We start from the raw sequence: 20,834 nt of genomic DNA, 5'->3' as shown, positions 1-20,834 counted from the left end.
CTTCTGTAGCACAGCTGACAGCAGCACAAGTGCTCAGTTAGCGTATTTGGTCCAGGGGCCCAATTTCTATACAGGTATCTTTACTGGGATTTCATCAGAAATGCGCTGGGACAAATCCATTCTTTGTGATGTCAGAGGATTTTGCTTCAAGGTTCTTCTTCTGTAGAACTTCTTTTTTACGTATCATTTACTTCTTACTGAAATATCACTCCTGCCCTCCAACCCTCCGGCCAGACCATCCCAGGGCTTCACACACAGCTCTGCCAGTGCCCCCATTCCTCCCTGGCGGAAGGGAAGAACTTTAGCATGTTATTATCTTTTTGTTGTCTGTCTGTTTTCATTTAACTTTAGAGGCAGCCAGCTTGATGACCATTCAGAGATGCAGAGCCATGGGGAGTGTTTCTGAAATCAGACAGAACTCAAATTGTTTTTCGTCCTGCTAGTTTAGGCTTGAAGTCCAAATGTTGTTGATTTCGGAGAATCAAATACGCTCCTAGATCAGTGACATACAGTGCTTTAAACCTGCAGATTATCTGCAATGTCAGAGCTAGGTTAAAGGCTAGTGTGTTCCTGTTACATCAGACTGTGCACTAAGAGCGTAGATGCTAAGGACACACAGCGACTGTGCCAAAGTAAATCCCGGGGATTGCTTCAGCTGGCAGCAAAGAGTGGGTGGATGGCAAATTCACTCCATATTGTGTACTTTTGGTTATGCTCTGCAAAAAGGCAGATGGGGCCAGGGTAGGACAAAGACATCCACCTTCAAATGACGTTGTAACTAGAGGGCAAATAACGTCCAAGCCCTGTTCACTTCTCTGCTGCCACCCAGGAAAAGGAAATACAGGGTTGCAGTGCCTGAGAAGAGCCTAGAGGAGGTGGGTGGTAGTGTCAGTGTGGAACTACCTTATGGCTGGAGGAAGCTGGCAGAAGATTGGACACCTGGCTTGGAGGGATGTAAAGTAGAGATTTGCTAAAATATGTGGGGACTTAAAATGCCTTGCCTTATTTGGAAAGGCTTTACAGTAGAGCTATGAGGGGATTTGGCAGTGGGTGGCAGGAGCAGCCCTGGAAAAGGTTCTGTACCCAGGAGGATCAGACATGGCTGGGATGGATGGGTGGACAGAGGCAGTGATGCAGGGAATGGAGGTGAATTGAAAGGTTTTTACTCCAAGCTCTGATTAAATACTGGATGAGGGGAGGATCACTAAAGATGCACAGAGAGAGTACTGAGGATGCTTTTTACAAGCTGAGGGCAGTAGCATGTGTGCAGCTTTGGCTGCCATCAGATGCTACAGCCAGGATCCAGACCATTCACAGCTGAGATGAGTTTTTCTCCTAAGTCCCTTTCTGCCTGGGTTAGAAGTCGCCCACCCCACATCTCCCCCTCAGTGCTCTGGCACTCCATGGCCTGGAATGCCATCTGAATGTAGATGTGGGTGGAGAACTGTGTGGTGTGGCCTTTACTCTGCTGTTGGTGGAAGCAAGTAAATATTAGCTAATGTCATTAGCCTGGAAGAGATACTATCTCCATATATTAACTTCCCCACTCTTTGGACTTAAGAGCATCTGAGGGGGGTATTTAGGATTGCTCCAGCCCATCAGTACAGGCAGTTCTCTCCTCCTGTGTGGATATTGTCAGCTATCTGTCCCAGACCGAGCAATGGGAGCACCAGTGCTCCTCTTAGCCCTGACCCTATTCCCAGTCGCAGCCGCAGCAAGCCTGGAACCGTGAGATTATCTCCTTTTGATTTTGGGGGGCTTGGTGGAAGGGACTGTCATTGAAGGGTGATGCTGGGTCGCTGCACTGTTTAGCATCACAGAACTGGACGGCGGGGGCCTTGTTCTCAGGGAGGCTGGGCAGAAGCAGCTCCTACTGTGTCCTGTTGGGGAGCTGGGTGTCGAGCACCACTGCAGGCGAAGCCCCTGGTGTTTGCTTGTGCAGGCACTGCACACTGCACACACCACAAAGCTACAGAAGCCACACGTTTTGCCTCTGTTCACCCTGTGCTGGTGGGGGAGAAGTTTGGTTGTGAGGACCGAAGCCTTATGCCTCCCCCACTGAGTCTTTGTCTTCGTTCCTCACACAGTCTTACTCTGTGTGTTTGCAACTGGAGTATTGTACGCTGGGCAGCTGTGTTCTGGCTGGTGGCAAGGTGGTGACAGATAGATATCAGGAGCTCTCTAGTTCCACATTGGGAGTGTTGCTTCTTTCTGGTATGGTAAGGGAGCTGCACTACGGTTCCTTCACTGCAGGCCTCCAGACATTTCTGACCCCTGGTCTATCTCTTCATGAAAGCAGCAGAACTGGATTCTGGCCTGTCCACCTCAGCCTCTGAATTGTTTTTGCACATCTCCTGCTCTCTTCTAGTCACTATATGGTGGTGTTCCCTGCTGTCATTCACTATTCCCAAGAGGAGAAGCTCTACATTCACTTCAGCTCCCTGACTGGGGCCATCCACCTGGCTGTCACCTTGGAGGTTAAAACCCAGAATTACACACTGGTGGAACAGGACGTGGAGAAGCCAGGCACTTTTCAGTGCATCACCTTCCAGGTAAGTGTAGCTATGGCTCCTGATTTGGCAGTGGCTGCTCTCACCGTCACTTCAGACAGTAGCCCACCACTTCTCTGATACGCTGTCTTTTGCTTTGCCATGGGTTGCAAGCAGATTAAGGGTATTTCCTTACCAGCACCAGGCAAAATACAACAGTGTCCTGGAGCCTAGCAAAGTAGGGAATCTTTCCAGTGTGGATAACAGCCCATTCTTTTGATCTGTACCAGCCCATTTCCTCCTACTTAAAGGCTGATGGAAAACATTTATTTTCCGTTTACTCAGTGTTTAGTCCCTAAAAATGCTTGTGTAACACAGTGCGAGTAAATGCATTGGGAATACATTCTTTTCATCCGTGCTTCCTCAGAAGCCTGCGCCTCCAGCTCCAAGAGCACCATTCTGCTCTAAAGCTGCATCTATATTGCAAGATGTAGCTGCAGCCTGCGTAGGCATTGAGCTTGCTTTAATTTAGCTGTGATGGGTGGTGATGGCGCTGAATCCACAATGAACTGAATTTTACCTAGGCAGTCTGGATATTTCTAGGGCGGCCTGAGTTCCTGTCGTTGCAACTTTGCTGCTCTAGTTAGCTTAACTAGACACACTCATGCTGCGGCACAAATACAGGACCCTCAGTTACATTTCTGGAGAGCCATGGAGATGTGTCTGGTGCCGAGGCTCTACAAACTGCCCCTGTCTTCCTCAGCACCATACAAAGTTGCTGTGCCTACACCCTGATCGTCCTGCAGATTCAGCAGAACTCAAGGAGGGGCTGTAGTCACGTCTGGTTCTTGCATCAACAAGACAATAATTAACTAAGTGTTTGGTGTCAGCCCTTAGGAGAGAGCAAGTCCTGGCTCTGGAAAGCCAAGGTAGTCTGCTGTTAGCAAGAAGAACCTTTCTCCCGGTGAGCTCGGTCTTTTTGATACTGAGATGTCCTGGTTTTGCCTGATCTCTTCTCCTGTTACTGTCTTGGTCAGCTCCAGATCTGACTTCCCTATGCTTCTTCTTGGTTTCATAAAAATCTCACATTTATGTGAAATGGGAGAATGACATGTCAGTTGGTTCACTCTCGAGTTCATGACCAAGAGACAGGCAGTGACTGCTTCTTCTCCCTATAATGACAAGCGGGTTAGAGACAGAGTGATACAGTGGAATTTGGACTCTCAAGTTCAGGGATTTTTTGACAGTGAGATGATGTCTTACATCTGTGATAAGATGCAAAGTCTCTGATGAATTTGTTTTCCATTTCCTTTATTGATCAAACTAGGTGCCAGAGTTCATCCCTGGGGAAAAAGATGATTCCACATCACACGTAAGACACCTCCCTTGGCTGCCTCTTTTACAAATTAGAGGGCTTCAGCCTCTCCTGTATCTGAGCCATGTTAATGTTGGAGATGCAAGGTGGGAAAGGTAGTAAAGGGGGGAAATAAATGCAGAAATAGGCAATTATGACAAGAAGAAAGGCAGAGAAAAGAGAATGAGGAAATTGGGGATCACAGAGAGGACTATGACAAGGGAAAAGAGAAAACTAAATCAAAGGAGGGGAAGGGAGGAGAGGCAAGTTGGAGATTTTGGTAGGACAGGTGCCTCTGTTTCTCCTTTAAGCTACTTGTAGTCTCAGGCAGTTTGTTTTTTTTTTTTAAACTGACAGACAGAGAAGGTGGTTTCTCTGCATGTCCTGATCCACAGCGGGGAAAATGTGCTTTTTGAGGGTCGCAAGAAGGTTCTGGTAAAGCCCCAGAAAAATGTAATTCTGGTAGAGACAGACAAGGGCTTATACAAACCTGGAGAAACAGGTAAGGCAAGAAGGTGGCACACGGAAATGGGGAGGGAAGGGTCAAGGTAGTAGCCACATCTAGGGGGAAGACTTCACCAAGTGCAGCAAGCTAACCTTGTTGGAGATGGAAGAAAGCAGATCTCTATTATCAGATGTTTCCAGCAATCTCTTGTTTTTTGAAAGCTGTTGTTAATATTTGAGAAAAGCCTAGAGTGACAGTTCCAAGCTGTAGAAATACAGTGAGTTACTCCACAGTCTTCACAAAATGAACAGAATGTAGACAGACGAACCGCAATGGTTAGCACATCATTGTAATCTTTCCACGTAAAGGCAGTGAGTTTCTACAGCCCACAGCTGCATATAAGCCTCCCAGACAAAGTCATTTGGGGTAGGAGATGCTGGGGTGGGCTGTCTGGGGAAAGACCCGAGTACCTCTGAGGTAAACAGATAGACATGAATATTAGGACACAGAAAAGGAGACGCTGATTTGTGCAAGAACATGTTGCAGACAAAATGCTTTACTATCCTTTTCTTCACATCTCCAGTGAAATTTCGAATTGTGAACCTCGACGAGGACCTTAAGGTCATTAAAAACGAGGTGAGTGTCACCTTGTGCTTTTCTAGAAGTAGGAACCTCAGCATGAGACACATTGAGAGGCTCATGAAAAAGACATCTCCCTTCATGCCTGTTAAACCATAAGAACAAATGATCTTTAAAGGTAAACCACTCATCCAGTGGTCCCTTGGAGAAAGACTGCAGTGTAAGATAGCACAGAGGGAGGAGGAGACCTAGTGTGGGGTCTGGATGGGGCAAAACTTTCTGGTCAGCGTCCCACATCAGGCACTGCTATTAATACTGCTTCACATGGATGCTGTTTTGCTCTGTACAAAACTGAGTTTGTGTTTCTCTTTTTTTTTTTTTTTTTACAGTATTCCCAGATATGGCTGCAGGTAAGTGACAAAGAACTGACCAAAGAGAGATGTCTGCCTCTTCTACTGTGCCCTTTCATTCCTGAGCACAGCTGTGCCACAAATGTAACTTCCCAAGTTTATGGTTATGGTTCAGGTTCAGCTGAAGTCTACTGGGTCAGCCTGGGTTCTTCATTCAGACTAGCACCTCTGTGATGCACATAGCTGATCTAGAGGCAAGGCAGTAATGAACCTTTGCCCAACACTTTGTTTGCACAGAGTACAAAGCACAAGGCTAAGTGCTCAGTAGATGCAGCACAGCTGCTTCTCTTTCCCGCGGTGTTATGGTGTTACGGCACTTCCCGGTAGCTTTGGTGTTATTGGCAGCCTTTGCAATTCAAAAGTTCAGTAAAAAGATGCTGGAGGGAGGAGCAGGAATCTCACACGGTGATCTGGCATCCTCTCTACTGGGGCAAGGATAAGCCCTTGTAGTGGCTTCTTGTGCCTGAGTATGGCTGCATCCACCAGGTACTCATGCTCTCAGTGTGACTTGGTGGCTCTGCATGTCCTTTCCCAAATAGGATCCTGAATATAACCGGATTGCTGAGTGGCTGAACGTAAAGTCAAGACACGGCATTGTGGATCTATCCTTCCCCCTGGCCTCTGAAGCGCCCCTTGGAGAGTATACCATCTCAGTGGATCAAGATATGGCTGAAAAAACCTTCAATGTTGATGAATATGGTGAGACTCGGACAACAGAGGTGAGGGAAAAGCTGTGTGGGTAGCTGGAGAAGACAGCCGGGCGATGTGGCCATGTTCATCAGACCTTTTCCCCTGGGAGAACAGCAGACTGGGGACAGGGACAGATGGGTCTGTGCTCACATCTCATGCTGGGCTGGAGGTTCTGCAGCTGCATAGGGTACAAAGGAGAGGCTGTGGTCTGACATCTCGTTCTAGCTGCAGCTAAGCCCCGTGATGAGCGCATTCTGCCGCCCATTGTTACCCTCTTCTAAGCTAGGTTTACTATCCACTCCAGTCAGCTGTTATAGTAGGATGCAGCATCATGTTTTAGTCTCTTTCAGTTGCAGTGATGTAGGTGAGGACAAAACCCTGTACCATTTAAAATGTTTATGCTTCACTGAGCTCGAGTAGAAAGCAATCTCATGTGCAATTGTAGCAGCAAGAAGAGAGTGGTGTGGCTGAACCCTATTGCAGCATGGTGTTGAACAACTGGGGACATTACTGTCTCTCCGCCCACCTGGACTGCAGCTGTAACAGAACTTACAGTCAGTGCCCATACTCTGCTTTTTTGCCTCCATCTTTATCTTCCTCTCTTCTATGCAGTGCTGAAAAAATTTGAAATAAATATTGAGCACCCTCCATTTATCACTACAGTGGATGAGGAATTTCAGCTGACGGTCTGCGGCAAGTGAGTACATGATACTGTCGTGATCTCTGGCTTTCAACTCCACAATCACGTCCAGATTGCCCATAGCTGAGAGGTGGCCTTCCAGTATGATGTTCTTGCATTACCCTGTGGTTGGAGGAGTCAGATCAGTCTCTGGAATGGGGTCCTTCTCACACCTGGTCATTTACCGTGAGGCTGAAGGAGACTAAGAATGCTGGGAATAGTGGGTGGAGAGGGATGCAAACCGATCTTAAGAGACAAGATGAAGTTCCTGAGCAAACAAGGTACAAAGCTCTCCCGGGTTCCACTTCCCCCCAATGAGGGTGGGGGATGGTTTGGATCAATATTTCTGCTGAAGTGGCCAGTCTTCAGGTGAATGTTTCTCCCCTTTGACACAGGTATACCTTTGGGAAGCCCGTTCAAGGGAAAACAGATATTACTTTTGTCACAGCATACCAGTTCTTGGAAGGCAATTTAGCAAATTCTACTCAGATGAGGAAGCAAAGCAGCTGGGTATGTGAACAAATAGGAAAGTGGAAAGTATATCCTGCTGGAAATGTATGGCCTGTCCTCTTAACCTGCCTCAATGCACCTCTGATGTGCACCAACCAGATTAATGTGGTGTCTTCCCGCTTGTGAGTCCTGATCAGACCATTGATTCCTCTTGCTGTGACTCTATCACTTGGGCTCCAGCTGCCCATATCTGACTCAGTGTTTCAGGAGAAGGTGTAAACTCTGTGTAAGTAATGACCTCTGGGGTCTGTATCCCTCTGATCCCAAGGGTTTGTATCATACTCTATGCAATCCTGTGACTGCTCCCGCCAATAAGCAGGCTATCAGAGCATCAGATGGTCTGTGGCTTAATGCCCTGTTTCTTGCTGTATCCATGTAGTTAATGGGTCATCTTGACCTTGCAAGTCTCCTGTCTGAGATTATGTCCATGCTGGTTACATTTTCTGCACATTTGTGGTTAAGATCCACACTCAGTTTTCCCCATGGCTTTCAGACGCAGCTCTCTCAGCCTGAAAGTCACAAGAAAATATTTCTAAATGTCAGACCAGCCAGCAACAAGCGAGAATATAAAAATCCAGCTGGATCTCTGCATCTTTTAAAATGTACCCAGTAGCAAAATATCTCCAGCTGGAATGCCGTGCAGTTTTAGCCATGCAAAACACCAACTGAATGCCAGCTCCTTCTCACATTGCATGTAAAAGGCCCCGCAAGGTTCTGTGGAGAACTTAACAGGCACAGCTAGAAACACTTTGTCCACCACCCCTCTCTGGCAGACTGGCTGTACTCAGTCTCTGTCTTCATCCTTGGCAAAGCTCTTGCAATCTGTAACTGGCTGGATGCCCTTGTTCAACACGGCCATGTCACAGAGATAGTCGTGACTGGAAAGCCACACTGTCAGGCTTTATTCATGGGGACCATATAATTCAGGGAGCAGGTTACTTTTAGCTCAGGAAAAGACATTCATACTCTTTCAGCTGCACGATCTGGGCTTAATCCAGTCTCCTGAGTTTGTCTGTGACATAATTAACCCTTACGTGATTTGCTTGAAGCCCTTTTTTCTGCCATTTTTTTTTTTTGGTGACTGTCTGATCTAAGCATGTCGATTTTCTTCTCTGGCAAAGGTATCCATGATGCGTTTCTGCAGTTATAGATTTTTGAGCTTCCATCTGTTCCACAAGTATTTGGAAATACTTCTTTAGGGTTGTTGCCCAGCATCTATGAAACAGCTCCTCTTCCTCCACACCGTGCTCTTTGTTTCTGTTCATATCTCTTTTTCTCCAGACAAACAAGAATGGCTGCACTAATTTTACAGTGAAGACGGAGACTCTGGAATTCAATGAAACTGACAGCTACATAGTTGTGATAGGACAAATGGTGGAAGATGGAACAGGTACTGGAGAATATATGAAACGTTCTTTTCCTTGCAGGCAACTTCTTTGGTTTTGGCCTTTCTGAGGCAGCTGAATTCCTTTTGAAAAAGTAACTTGAGGGTTCCCAAGTCTTCTGGCACGATGATGGTCTCTATTCTACTACGTCTTCCATCTATTATTACCATATTTCCTAATCCTCTCCACCCTTCATCTCCACTAGCATGTATATAACTTTTTAGTGATTGCCTGGACACCAAGGTGTTCCTCAGCCAGTTGCAAAGCCCTGGCTAGCCATTTTAAATTCTGCGACAAGCCCTTGTAGTCCTTGCCAACTGTAGTGCGCCATCCTGACAGGTAGTTCCCACCCATGCACAGTCTCTTGTCCTTTCTTTTCCTAAGCCTGAGACAGGGCTGCCTATGCACACTCCTGCTGTGAGGAATCCCGTTCTGCTCCCTTTTAGTCTGACACAACACTGACTACAAGGAGGTAGGTTTTCAGTATCGGTGTTAATGTGCACCTATCTCTGGCAGCTGGAGGTGTTCTTTGTTCGAACTGTCACACTGCGGGTGGCCTTCAGGCCACTTCTAGGCATCTACAGTGTAGCTGTCTATAACTAAACAGTCATTTAGTTTATCTTCAATAAAGAGAGATAAGTACTTACAGGGTACAATGCATCACGTCGTGAAGCAGAGGGCCCAGAAAGGTTGAGGGAATCACATCCTAGAAAAATGTATTTTCTCTCCTAAATTTAGAGGTTGTAGATGTTGTAGATAGTGTTGAAGCATCTTCTTGTCTTCTACTTCACTAAGAGCCCTGCTAGGGTTTAACAGATTTCTCATCTCTCCACCCAGGAGCAGAGACTATGGAAACGGTTGGAATTCCTATTGCGACGAGAATGAAGTCTATAGAGTTTATCAACCTCCATTCATTCTACAAACGTGGACTACCATACACAGGGAAGGTAACACCATGGATCCCTTCTCTGATGAGAATGCATCACAGGTCTAATCTTCTGTAGGCAGAAAGCAACAGTCTCCAGGGAAGTAAATGCTGCTCTGCTGGTACATAGCAACTATGAGTGAAGTCTCCTGTAGAAGTAATTTCTTCTCCTCATCGTAGTATATTCCCTGGACAGGAATTTTGGAGCCAGCCGCAGTCTCTGCTGGTTTCTACGGGAGTAGCTCCTGAAACTAGCCTATGCAATAAAAGGCATATGGGATGGGGGTGGTGCCAGCAGGGAAATAACATTCCCTTCAGACAAATGCTCATGGCAACTCGTCAGAAACCACTACAGCCTTGCATATCAGTTCACTGGCAGTCACTTCTGACTCACGTACCCTGTGTGATGTTAGGACTGCTGTCCCGTTGTGGCTAGAAACACTTTCACCTGGGCCAGTACTAACCCCAGCGTGAAGGAGGGCAAAGAATAGCAAGAGTTAAGTTGCTGGAGACAAGACTGATTGTCAGGGATCCTCCAGCACTGTCCAAGAAAAAGCTCAGGATCTGAGGAAATCACCTTTTTTCCCCAATGTAGGTGTCTCATTTGGTTGCACTACCATTTATTTCTAGTCCTGAACAGCTGCACATTGTTGGTTTTGTGTATTCATCACACTTGTATTTGTATCCTTCCAACCTGTCTGAAAGATAGAAGGGCTGAGGAAGCCCAATGATAGAAACAATTAATATTAAGCATGGGCGGTGACTCGGAGTGTGGCACAATGGGGTATTAACTTCCTGCCCTTCTCTGCAGATGTTCTGCCACAGTGACGAGTCTCCGCTGAGAAATGAAATGGTCTACCTAACAGTTGACATCAATGATGAGGAGACACACCTGGCATTCCTCACAGATGAGAACGGGGAAGTCCACTTCTCTCTGGATACCACCAGCTGGAACAGCACACTGGTTTCTCTGAAGGTGAGCATCAGCCACAGGAAAAGGAGGATAAAGAGAAGGTAGGCTGAGGAAAGGGATAGAAAGCGGAAGAAATTTGAGGTTTTGGAGCACAGTCCTCTGGCTCCTGATCTCATTTGTAGAATGATCTTTAATTACTCTTCAGTGCCATCTCCTCAGCGAAACTGGAGGCTGTGCTGCAACCGTTCAGCCAAATGGTTACCAAAGGTGCTCTACTGTCCTGAGCTGGAGCATGATCCTAATCTTTTGTATCATCTCCCCTCACCTTCCTTTGACTCCACTAAAAACGTCTGTTAATCTGAACACTGAATCTGAAAAGGAGGAAATCTCCCCTTCCTCCACTCTGGGACACGTTGGAAGTGGCTCAGTAGAACTGGCAGTTGACACCTGTCTCTGTTGAGCTCGACTTCTAGTGGCTGCCCGTGCCCTGCAGCAGCACATAGCTTGTCCAGGATCAGCTTGTCAGGTAGCTCTGGACCCCCCTTTCAATACCAGACCTTGAAGTACTTGTCTTCTTTTCCTCACAACTTCTTATCCTACACCTGGAGCTCATTGTTACCAGTCTGGCAGTATACCCATCTTCCCGCTATCCGCATTTCTGCAGCTGATGTGGGATTCATGCCCAAGCAGTACAATCTCCTATTGCCACCAGTTTCTCAGAGGCTGGAACCATTGCTCCAAATGTTTTTCCCTGAGACCCTCAGTCTACCCAGGGTGACGTCCCCTAATTTCAGTTGGGCTGGATTTGGTGATCAGAGGTTCTGTAATCTGGGAGGTAGATTTTTGACCCCAGTGAGCCTGGAGACAGGCTCAAGTTCTTGTTCCTACGCTTATGGCTATTGTCCGCGGAGCCCTAAATTCTCTGGAGAGAAGTAGAACTCCACCATAAAAAAACTGGTTTGGTGCCTGTTGTGCTTCAGGGCATCTGACCAGAAATGCAAACTGAAAAACTGAAAACAGAGGTGCTGTGCTCGGTTAAAGTCTGATGTGGGATGTGGAAAGATAAAGGAGGAAAAATGAGATTGTGGGCAAATCTACTTGATCTAGGTTTTTTCTAGAACTTCATAAGAGAAAGTCTCATAAGAGACTGTGAAATACCGTATAAAAAAAAGAATATTTTAAGCATACAGATGTGTGGTCTGCCATCAGCTCAGGTAATAACTAAGTGTTTTCAGCAGGGGTACAAGCTCCTTTGTATCACTTGATACTGATTACCAACTCCTGTTTTTGTGTTCTGAAGGGTTCCTACAACCTCGGAAATCATGATGAGCAGAATTCTTCTGAAAGTCACTCAGGAGTCGAGGATAGCTTCCACTGGCTTAAAGCTTTCTACTCTGAGAGCAACAGCTTCCTTGAGATAAAGGCCAGGAACGATGTGATGCCCTGTGACCAAGAGCACGAAGTGCAGGTGGATTATATCCTTGACCGAAATAAACTCAGCTCTGATGCAGACCACATTGATTTCCACTACTTGGTGAGCACAGAAGACAGATGATGCTTACTGGTACTTTATCCTTCTCACATAGCACATAGATACTCACGGGAAAGGGTAAGCTGCTCCCAGGCCGGTATAAATCAGTTTGTGAGTTTTGTTCTCCCCAGATGTCCTCCTGTTTTCCAGTTCCTGGACCTGCTCCTAGACCCCAGCTGCTTTGCTTTGTTAGGAGTGCCTTGACATAAGCTTGGGTGATAAATGCCTGCCGTTCACCCTACTTTCTATTATGTTCATATGGGTGACAGTGGAGGCCTAGCCTGGTTTCTGCCCAGCAAGTATGCCCCAGACTTCCACCTGTCTGTGAACTAAGAGGCAAGCTCTGGAGCAGCTGACCTCCTCTGGCCTGTGTCTTTACAATAAAAGTCTTGAAATTGCACAGGGCCTTGATGCACTTTAGAGGTATGTAATCGTGTTTTGATGAAGTCCACTTTCAAGAAACTGAGTCCAAATCAAGGGTGCGAGTACAGCCTAGCTGAGAGGTTATGGCTGTCTTGGTTACTGAACTGGGCTTATTCATACAGTCAAAACATACTGTACCCTAGTAATGTGAAGATCAGAGTTCACTGAGGCTTAAGAGCAACTGCTGTTTAGCTTCAGATGTAACTCTGGCTTTGCAAGCAGACATGTCTTCTCGTTGCCTAACCAACACCTCTCAAGTACCTTCCCAGCTATGCTATCACCATCTCTGCTGCAGAGCTCTTTAGGTCACGTCCTGCCAGAGGAACTTCTGTGGCAACATCTGCAGACATCTGTCTCTCTTCTCTTGTGCTTTTCCAACTCTCCCCACGCCTTCAGAATTCAGGCTGTTGAATGGCTCTTCTCTTTGGTCTTCAGGTGATAGCAAAAGGCAAGATCCTTTTCAGTGGAGAGAAGAAGGTGCGAATTCTCCAGCAGGAGAGTGAGTAGAATGGCATGAAGTTGAGTGCCTCATAACACATCCCAGAAAAGTGCAACCGCTATCCGGTGACAATCTTTGCAAGTGTTATTCTTATCCACGGGTGGGAGCTATTGAACTGAGTTCTTATGGTGTTCCACTTCATTAGACCAACACAATCTCCTCTCGTATGCAGTTTAGTGTCCTTCTAGGTGACTGTCCTTCTTCTGCATTGTCTAATTGATCTAATATCCAAGCTTATGACTTTACTGCTAGCTTGTATTTTTGGAGAAGATACAAAATTTGTGTAGCTTGCCTGTTTAAGGCAACCAACTGCACCCTAAGGTGCAGTAGGGAAGAGGAATATTTTTGCCAACTTTGAGCCAAAGATGTGGCCAGTATCCTGGGTTTATTGTTAACCTTTATCAGTGTCTGCATGGGATGTTCTTATCTAGAGACAGAAATTATTAAATTCTCTCTTTTGATTCTTATTGTGTGTCCTACACCAATGAGTTGATTCAATTGAATGTTTTCCACCTCTTCCTTGCTTGTATCTTGTACAGATCTGCAGGGCTCCTTCTCATTGACTCTGACTATTGGTAATGACTTCCTCCCTGACATCAAGCTTCTACTGTATGCAGTCTTCTTGGATGGAGAGGTGGTGGCTGATGTGGAAGAGTTTGAAGTAGAAAAATGCTTTAGACACAAGGTGAGTAGAAACACAGAGTGTGATGACATCATTGATGTGCTCTGACCTACTGTGGTTCCTGGTCCTGTTTTATCTCCAGCCAAGTGGTATAAGCTGGGTACACACCAAACCAGATGCCCAGTATTTTTGTCTGGGAAACAAAACAGGCAACCTCCTTCTTCCCTGAATTCATAGTCCTGCCCTCCCTGACACCAGCTGCCAAGCCTTTCCCAAGGAGTAAACCAGGTCCCTCCTGGAACTCTGTTTTCTCCCCCCATTCCCCGTGACTTGGAAACACACTGTCCCCTGTGCTCTCCCTAACACAAAAGAGAAGCCTGCCTGCTTAGATCCTTGTGATAGCTCTGGATCAGAGGGTGGTGGATGTGTGGTGGTAGGGGAATGCTGGCCGGGCTGTACACACTGCAGCCCCAGGAACCTTCCCAATGGGTTTCCAGAAGGGCCTGTCTCAGCATCTCAGCCCCCTTTGCTACCTTATTCTCTGTCTTTCCCTCTGCTGCCCAGACACCCGAGAGTCACAGAGTCCCACTCTCCAACAATAAGCCCCCTGACTCTGTCTTCTTTTACAGGTGGCACTGGACTTCTCGCGCAAGGAGGAAGTCCCTGGATCAAAAGTCAGTCTGGACCTCAAGGCAGCTCCAGGGTCCCTGTGCTCTGTCCAAGCTGTTGACAAGAGTGTCCTCCTGAAAAATAACAATACCCTAACAGCAAACACAGTGAGTGCGGCCTGCCGTGACCAAGACCCTAGTGTGTCCTTCTCTCTCCATGCATTTGTGGGAGGAAGCCCATAGTCTGTCCCAGGACATGGCTGCAGTGTTAGGTGGATGCCCTGGCATTCCCCCTCCTCAGCCTCTTCTGAGCATGTGGTGATCATGTTCCTCATGCATCAGCCCTGCACTGTGGACCTCTGCCTGGGGAGTGGTGGACACCACACGGCGCTGCAGGGGCAGGCAGGGAGAGGAGCTTCAGAGAGATGCTGGTGCTTTCCACTTGGAGGGAGAGTGCTTAGCAGCTTTCCTCGCATCCACCTTCTCTCTGCTCCTCCATCTTCCACCAGGCAGTGAGGCTAAACCTTTGAAACTGAATTTTGCCCCAGTAGGGTCCTCCTATCCCTCTGCCCCAAACATTGCTGAATTGTAACCATATGACAGATGGCTGAGCACCTGAGCAGTTCTTTGGAAAACAGTAGCTAGGGGACAGCACCCAGTGCACACGGTGGCTGGTGAAAAGTGGTTAGGATTTTGTTGGCACCCGGGTGCATTCTGAAAATCTAGAAGGGTTGAAGAAACTCACCCGAAAGCAGCTGTGTGTTTCAGAGGAATGAACTTACAACTTAGAACAAAAATACTGCAAGAATTGAAAATCCCAACATAACTCCAGGATGTATACCAGAGATAATACATATGTATATGCCTCATGAAAAGTTGTAAGGTAAATTATAGGAGGCCAGACTGTTACAAAGAAGCCTCACCAAATCCAGGGAGACTTGCTGCACCTGTAGATGGAACTCACAATGTGATCTCATGTTCCATTTTACAGGAATGCTGTTCTAGTGCAGAGCACTTGCATCATCTACTAACAGGCATATAAAGTAGTAATCATTAAATATGTAAGTCAGGTGTGCCAATGCCTTGTGCTCAAACTGAATCATGTGTTTTTATCCCAATCTTATACCCTAGAGTTAAAAGGATTGAACTGTCAGAGATGAAAGTCTGCAGACTAAGAGCTACTTGCCTACCCCCACTCCTTGGGCTTCACGTCCTTCAGTATAAGCCAGGCCAGTGCCAACTTCCTCAACTGCAAATCTTTACAAAGTATAATAGAGGGCTACAATCCAAATATTTGACCCATACACATGCTTGTTGGCCAGTTCCTTATGAAGACCTCTGTTTTTCCATTGCAGCTGTATGAGGAGGTCTTTGATGACAGCTTTGCAATTGGAGGTCGAGGGTTCCCTTATCACTTGGAAGACTTTGAGGCATACCCTTGTCTGCCCCAGAAGTCCAGTCTCCACAAAAAGACTCGGATGGGAGCATCATGGTACCAAAGTGAAGCTGATGTCTTTAATCTGTTTAAGGTATCTACAACTGCACCAAACTTTTCCTGAGCCAGTGGTTGCCAGTATGTCATCTTGAATGCCTACAAGAATTTTCCCTCAGCAAACTTCAGCTGCCCTGGCTTTCATTGCTACAAGTCATCCGTACCCTGTTCTTCAGTGTAGCCACGCTCGTTCAGGGACCATGGGGAAAGATGAAACTTATGAGTAAGCATAGTGCAAAACACCTGAGTAGGAAAAGACAGTGTAAAAATGAACAAAGTTAGTTTAGGCTACCATATCTACAAGGGAGGAGTGGCAAGAATATCTCAGTAAGACCTGAGCACCGCACCATATTTTGACCGATAGCTGTTTGGCTATTATGTTATTTGCAAAATTCTTTACTCTGTGTTTCATTGAGTCTCTTCTTACTTCTCAAAGCATTTTTACTACAAAGCAGTCCTTCACAATTTGGCTTTAAAGCTAACTGTCAATACAAATGACAACACAAGCTAATCTGCTAACAAGGACAAAAGCCAGAAAAAGATTAACAATATGCCTGCTAACTGAAACCCAAGTAGTGCTGCTTCTGACAGAATGCTGTTTAAAGAAATATATGCAAGTAAAATCACCTCAAAATAGGAGAAGAGGGTAACAACACGCCAAAACCAACCCCAAATGGATTCTGAGTTGCATGGGCTTCTCAGGCTGACAGAACTCTAGCTTAAAAATGCAGGCCCTGGTTCCACCCAAAGGCATGGCACTCTGCTGTCTTCCAGATGCTTACTCCTAGACTATGTCAGATGCTAGTTAAAGAAGATCCCACTATATCTCAGTTATTAGTGATCCTGTAACAGATGACTGTCCTGCGGCATATGACTAAGTCCACAGGCATGGACAAGCTCTCACGAAGGCCCATGAAGGGTTTGGCACTTTAAGAAAGTGGAAGAGTTCTCAGTGACTCGCAGACCATTAAATGAAAGCGAAGATTGCTCACAGGATCAAATGCGTTCGTTTGGTGTGATATCTTCTTCTCAGTCCACGCACGTTAGGGCGCATTCAGTCCAGTGTTTCTACCTTGTGAATCACAGGCCCTGAGAGCCTGACTCTCATTCACACAAAAGCAGAATCTATACTAAGTTGTGACTGAGCTCCCCCGCTAGTTTTCGAAGCCAGGACTGGTACTAACCTTTGTAAGAATGGTTGTGTGTAAACAAAGAGCCAGTCAGATCTTTCCATTCTAAAACTGTGCGGAGACTTAAAGCTTAATTATTTTTTTTCTCTTAAATTTTTCATGGGTTATATGACGTTTGACTCTGGCTCATTATTAGGGTCAGGAATATGAAGGGCAGATCTTGTTGAAATTTACTTTTATGAAATGTAATAATTGGCCCCAGTATTCCCCAGAAGCTGGTTTTCATTCCTCATGCATTGCCCAGAGTCTAAGCCTGTAAATCCATGTATGTGTATATAAAAAAGCAGCATTTTAAAGTGTTTCAGCTACCACCAGCCTCACTATCATACCTGCTATCATGAGATGTTTTCAACATTCACCGTTCCCTTTTATTTATCATTGATTTACTCTCTTCACTCTTTTCCCAGAAATTGCGCATGAAAATATTAACCAATACTAGAATCAAGAAACCAGTTTCCTGTATGCGACCAGGCTTTGAGAAAAAGATGTATTCTGGAAAAGAAAATGTTGTTGGTAAAGAATGGATGCGTCCACCTCCTTGCCTGAAGTGTCTGTCCTCTCCCAGTTCTGGCCAGCCTGCAGCTGAGAAAGCTGACTTTCACTCTGCTATGTCTCTTGTTTGTGTATGAGAGGAACAAAGCTTGTGTCCAGTTCAATGGACCTGATTTATAAATCACAGATAAAAGCTCAAATCTCTGTGCATGTGCATATTGGCTCTGCATATTGACATGAGATTGCAAATCTCGTGCATATTGGCTGTCCCTGTGTTCTGTGCTCTTCACAGAAAATGTAGAGCGACTTCATTTGAGCATGCTGTCTCCCCCTGGATCCAGACCAAACTTGCTGGATCTGTTGGACTGAACCTCAGGCTAAACTCCATCCAACTTTGTCTCCCTAAGGCTGTGTTCCCCAAAGATACAGACATCGTGTCAGATTCTCACTGAGATGACAACCCTTGTTGTCTTTGCATGACTCTTGTTCTGTGTCACAAAGCATTCACGGTTTGTGTTAGATTGCCTGTGAATGAAGAACTAATTTCACCCATAGCTACATATGCTGTTTTCTGAGGTATCACTTGCTTTTCTGCAGAATATCATGTTAGCCGTGGTGATTCTGCACCTCATTCTGATAACACGAAGAAGCCAAAACCACGGACACTTTTCCCAGACACCTGGATTTGGGATTTGGTCTCCATTGGGTTGGTAACAGCTTCTACCTGCCTTCCCCAGAGAGATGCCTGGAGGCTTCTGATTGCTTCTGAGCAAGTTCTCCTCATTGTCTTCCTCCTGTAGGGATGAGGGGCAAGCATCTCTCCAAGTTGCTGTACCTGACACCATCACAGAATGGAATGCCAACACCTTCTGTGTTGCTAATATTGGCTTTGGGTTATCTCCTCTGGCTACTCTTAGGGTCTTCCAGCCTTTCTTTGTAGACCTGTCACTGCCGTACTCTGTGATCCAAGGAGAGACTTTCAGCCTAAAAGCCACTGTCTTCAACTACCTCAAGGACTGCATCCAGGTGAGTATTCTCTGAATCACATGGCCTCTGTCGGACCAAAAGCTTGAGCCCAGAGATAAGCTATGAGCTTCTCGGGAGCCCTAGATACGGGCCACAAAGCACAGCCTCGCGCTTCATGACCCATGGTGTTTGCTCCTTTGTGCAGTGCCTGGTACTAATGCTACGTCAATGTGTGCTTGTACACCCCACCACATTCAGGTGCGCACCACCCTCACAGAGACCCCAGAACTAAAGGTGAATGCCTGTCCAGGCTGCCAGTTCACCAGCTGCCTCTGCACCAATGAAGCAAAAACCTTTGAGTGGAATGTGACAGCCACCACGCTGGGTGAGGTGGAGCTGAGGATGTGTGGCAGCTAGTGGGTGGACGAGTGGGATTTCCCTGCCTCTGCATGTCTGCTCCTGATGCCCATAGGCACAGCTGTCTGCCGCAAGTGCTCAGCAATGTGTCCCCGTGCTCCCTGCAGGCAAAGTGAATGTCACGGTGAGCAGCGTGGCAGAAGATTCACACGATCTGTGTGCTAACAGGATTGCTGTGACACCTTTGCAAGGAGAGAGAGACACAGTGATAAAACCTCTGCTTGTGAAGGTTAGTCACACCTCTGAGTAGAGAACACCTGGGGACAGTGGGTCATCCCCTGAGGCAGTTAACAAGATGCTAAGAGGAAGTTTAGCCCCTTCTTGGAAGCAGAGAAGTCTGCTGAGGCAGGGTGACTTCCTCTCCTGCCTTCCCTATCTAAACTGCTCTATCTCTATCTGCAGCCAGGAGGTGTGTCACAAGAAAAGACCCAAAACGCCTTTCTCTGTGCTGCAGGTATGGGACAAAAATCCCTGACTACTGTTGATCATGAGAGCAAGATGGAAGGGACAGGGCTACTGTAAATACCCAGAGGTGGAGGGAATTTGTCAGAGAGCAAGTGCTGGTGGCACCATTCCCGCCTGGGAGAAGAAGCGCTATATTTTGTCCATGTCTGTCTTCTACCTGGCAAAGTTTCCTGTCTTGAGGAATTTCTTTGCGAGCCTTGGCTGCTGTGACTCAATGTCACACTAAGTCTCAGCTGGGTCTCCTTGGGATGTTACACTTATGTGTGATACTTCTTCCATGGGATAAATTTCTGGGTTCTGCCTTCCTCAGATAACGCTGTCTCCGAAGATTTCTCCCTGACACTACCTGCAGAAGTGCTGGAGGGATCTGGCCGAGCCACTTTGTCTGTGATTGGTGAGAAAGGCTTTCCCTGCTCTTGGGTCCCCAGTGGGAAGGGTTTGCACAGCGCTTTGGCCTTAATGATGTATCAACCCAGTTCCTCATGAGATAAACTGTAGGAGTGTGATGTTGGCCTCAGAAATGTGGATCAAGTAATCTTTTTCAATATTTATTCCTCTCATAAAGAATGATCCTGGGTGATCCCCAAATGGCGGGATATCTCCTCTGACTTCTCTCACTGCAATCCACCTAAGTGAACCAAAACCACCCCTGCAGATTTCCACCTAACCTCTATAATTCTTCTCCCTCCTAGATACCCACTCAGGAATGACAGCTCTCTTCACCTTTCTTCAGATTCCCTCATCTTCACATTCCCTCCCTTGTCCCAGAATCATGATGTCTTCCCTTTCTGTGCTGGACTAATCCAGGAGGGGTCAGCAGAAATCTTAATCATCTCCGTTCAGTGAGGCGCTGGCTCTTTTCCAGGATCCCAGTAGAGCTTAGAGAAGGCAGCAGTCCCTTCATTTCATACTGCTGAATTTCTGTGCTTTTCCTTTCTCCTGACCCTGCACCTCAAACTTAAGGGGACATCATGGGCCCAGCACTTCAAAATTTAGACCACCTGCTAGACCTGCCCTTTGGCTGTGGTGAACAGAACATGGTTCAGTTTGCACCAAACATCTTCATACTCCAGTACTTGAATAAGACTAAACAACTGGACCCAGAAATTGAAGATAAAGCACTGATATTCCTGAGAACAGGTAAACATCATCCTTCTTCCTTCTGCTGCAAAATGAAGGTGCTATACATCAAGAGTGTGGGGCACTGGTCTGGTGGGGATGTGCAAGGCGGGAGTGGGAGCACTGCCAGAGCTGTGATAAAGGAAGATATCACAGAGAATAAGGGAAATGTCTCATGGAAGGAAAAACATGTTTCTGAAGAAGAAGGTTGTCTGTCGCTGCCTGTTATTGCAGTATTAAGTCTGCTTTTCTGAGAAGGGTGTGCGTAATTAATGATCTCCATCATTACATGATACCTGTGGTTTGTTCCCTTATCAGTCCAAGGCAGACGAAGTCCCTTGTGGAAACAGGGCAGCACCTGCTATTATTTGGAATAAAGAGTGGCCTTTGGGGATAGATAGAAGTTTAGTAGCTTAGTGTTCCCCTGTGTTTTAGGACACATATTGTGGGGGCCATCAGTTCTGTCCAATATAATCTGAATTTAATACTGTGCCCTTGTCTGTGTCCGATTCTGCAATGTGCCTCATGTTCCAGCTAGCTGTTGTGCTGAAAAACAAACAAGATTTCATAATGTTCCCCTCTAGGAAAAGTCTTCCTCCTCACTCCTACATCTCTTTTCATTCACAGTAAG

At 46.4% G+C, this 20,834-nt stretch overlaps 1 protein-coding gene across 10 annotated transcripts in view; it reads left to right on the top strand.

Annotated features, from left to right (window-relative positions):
• Nucleotides 1–1,566: 1,566 nt before the first annotated feature.
• LOC134525528 (alpha-2-macroglobulin-like protein 1) overlaps nt 1,567–20,834 on the top strand; it is a 33,294-nt gene continuing 14,026 nt past the window's right edge. For 7 of the 10 annotated variants that reach the window (XR_010073810.1, XM_063356462.1, XM_063356481.1 and 4 more), the window contains exons 1-25: nt 1,567–1,728; nt 2,369–2,552; nt 3,817–3,861; nt 4,201–4,345; nt 4,872–4,924; nt 5,257–5,277; nt 5,817–5,976; nt 6,580–6,664; nt 7,042–7,156; nt 8,438–8,546; nt 9,379–9,488; nt 10,278–10,442; nt 11,680–11,913; nt 12,769–12,832; nt 13,372–13,517; nt 14,084–14,230; nt 15,418–15,591; nt 17,152–17,257; nt 17,834–17,942; nt 18,037–18,262; nt 18,461–18,587; nt 18,727–18,848; nt 19,022–19,073; nt 19,395–19,478; nt 20,048–20,224. Coding sequence is in view for 9 of the 10 variants with exons in the window: in XM_063356462.1 (XP_063212532.1) it covers nt 1,661–1,728; nt 2,369–2,552; nt 3,817–3,861; nt 4,201–4,345; nt 4,872–4,924; nt 5,257–5,277; nt 5,817–5,976; nt 6,580–6,664; nt 7,042–7,156; nt 8,438–8,546; nt 9,379–9,488; nt 10,278–10,442; nt 11,680–11,913; nt 12,769–12,832; nt 13,372–13,517; nt 14,084–14,230; nt 15,418–15,591; nt 17,152–17,257; nt 17,834–17,942; nt 18,037–18,262; nt 18,461–18,587; nt 18,727–18,848; nt 19,022–19,073; nt 19,395–19,478; nt 20,048–20,224 (3,028 nt within the window). In the remaining variant the exon portion in view is untranslated. The other 3 variants (XM_063356472.1, XM_063356518.1, XM_063356527.1) reach the window with 3 other exon arrangements.

Source organism: Chroicocephalus ridibundus, chromosome 1 (assembly GCF_963924245.1).
Source record: "Chroicocephalus ridibundus chromosome 1, bChrRid1.1, whole genome shotgun sequence".
Lineage (NCBI taxonomy): Eukaryota > Metazoa > Chordata > Aves > Charadriiformes > Laridae > Chroicocephalus > Chroicocephalus ridibundus.
The sequence above is the reverse complement of the archived record's forward strand: the minus strand, read 5'-3'. Positions and strand labels throughout refer to the sequence as shown.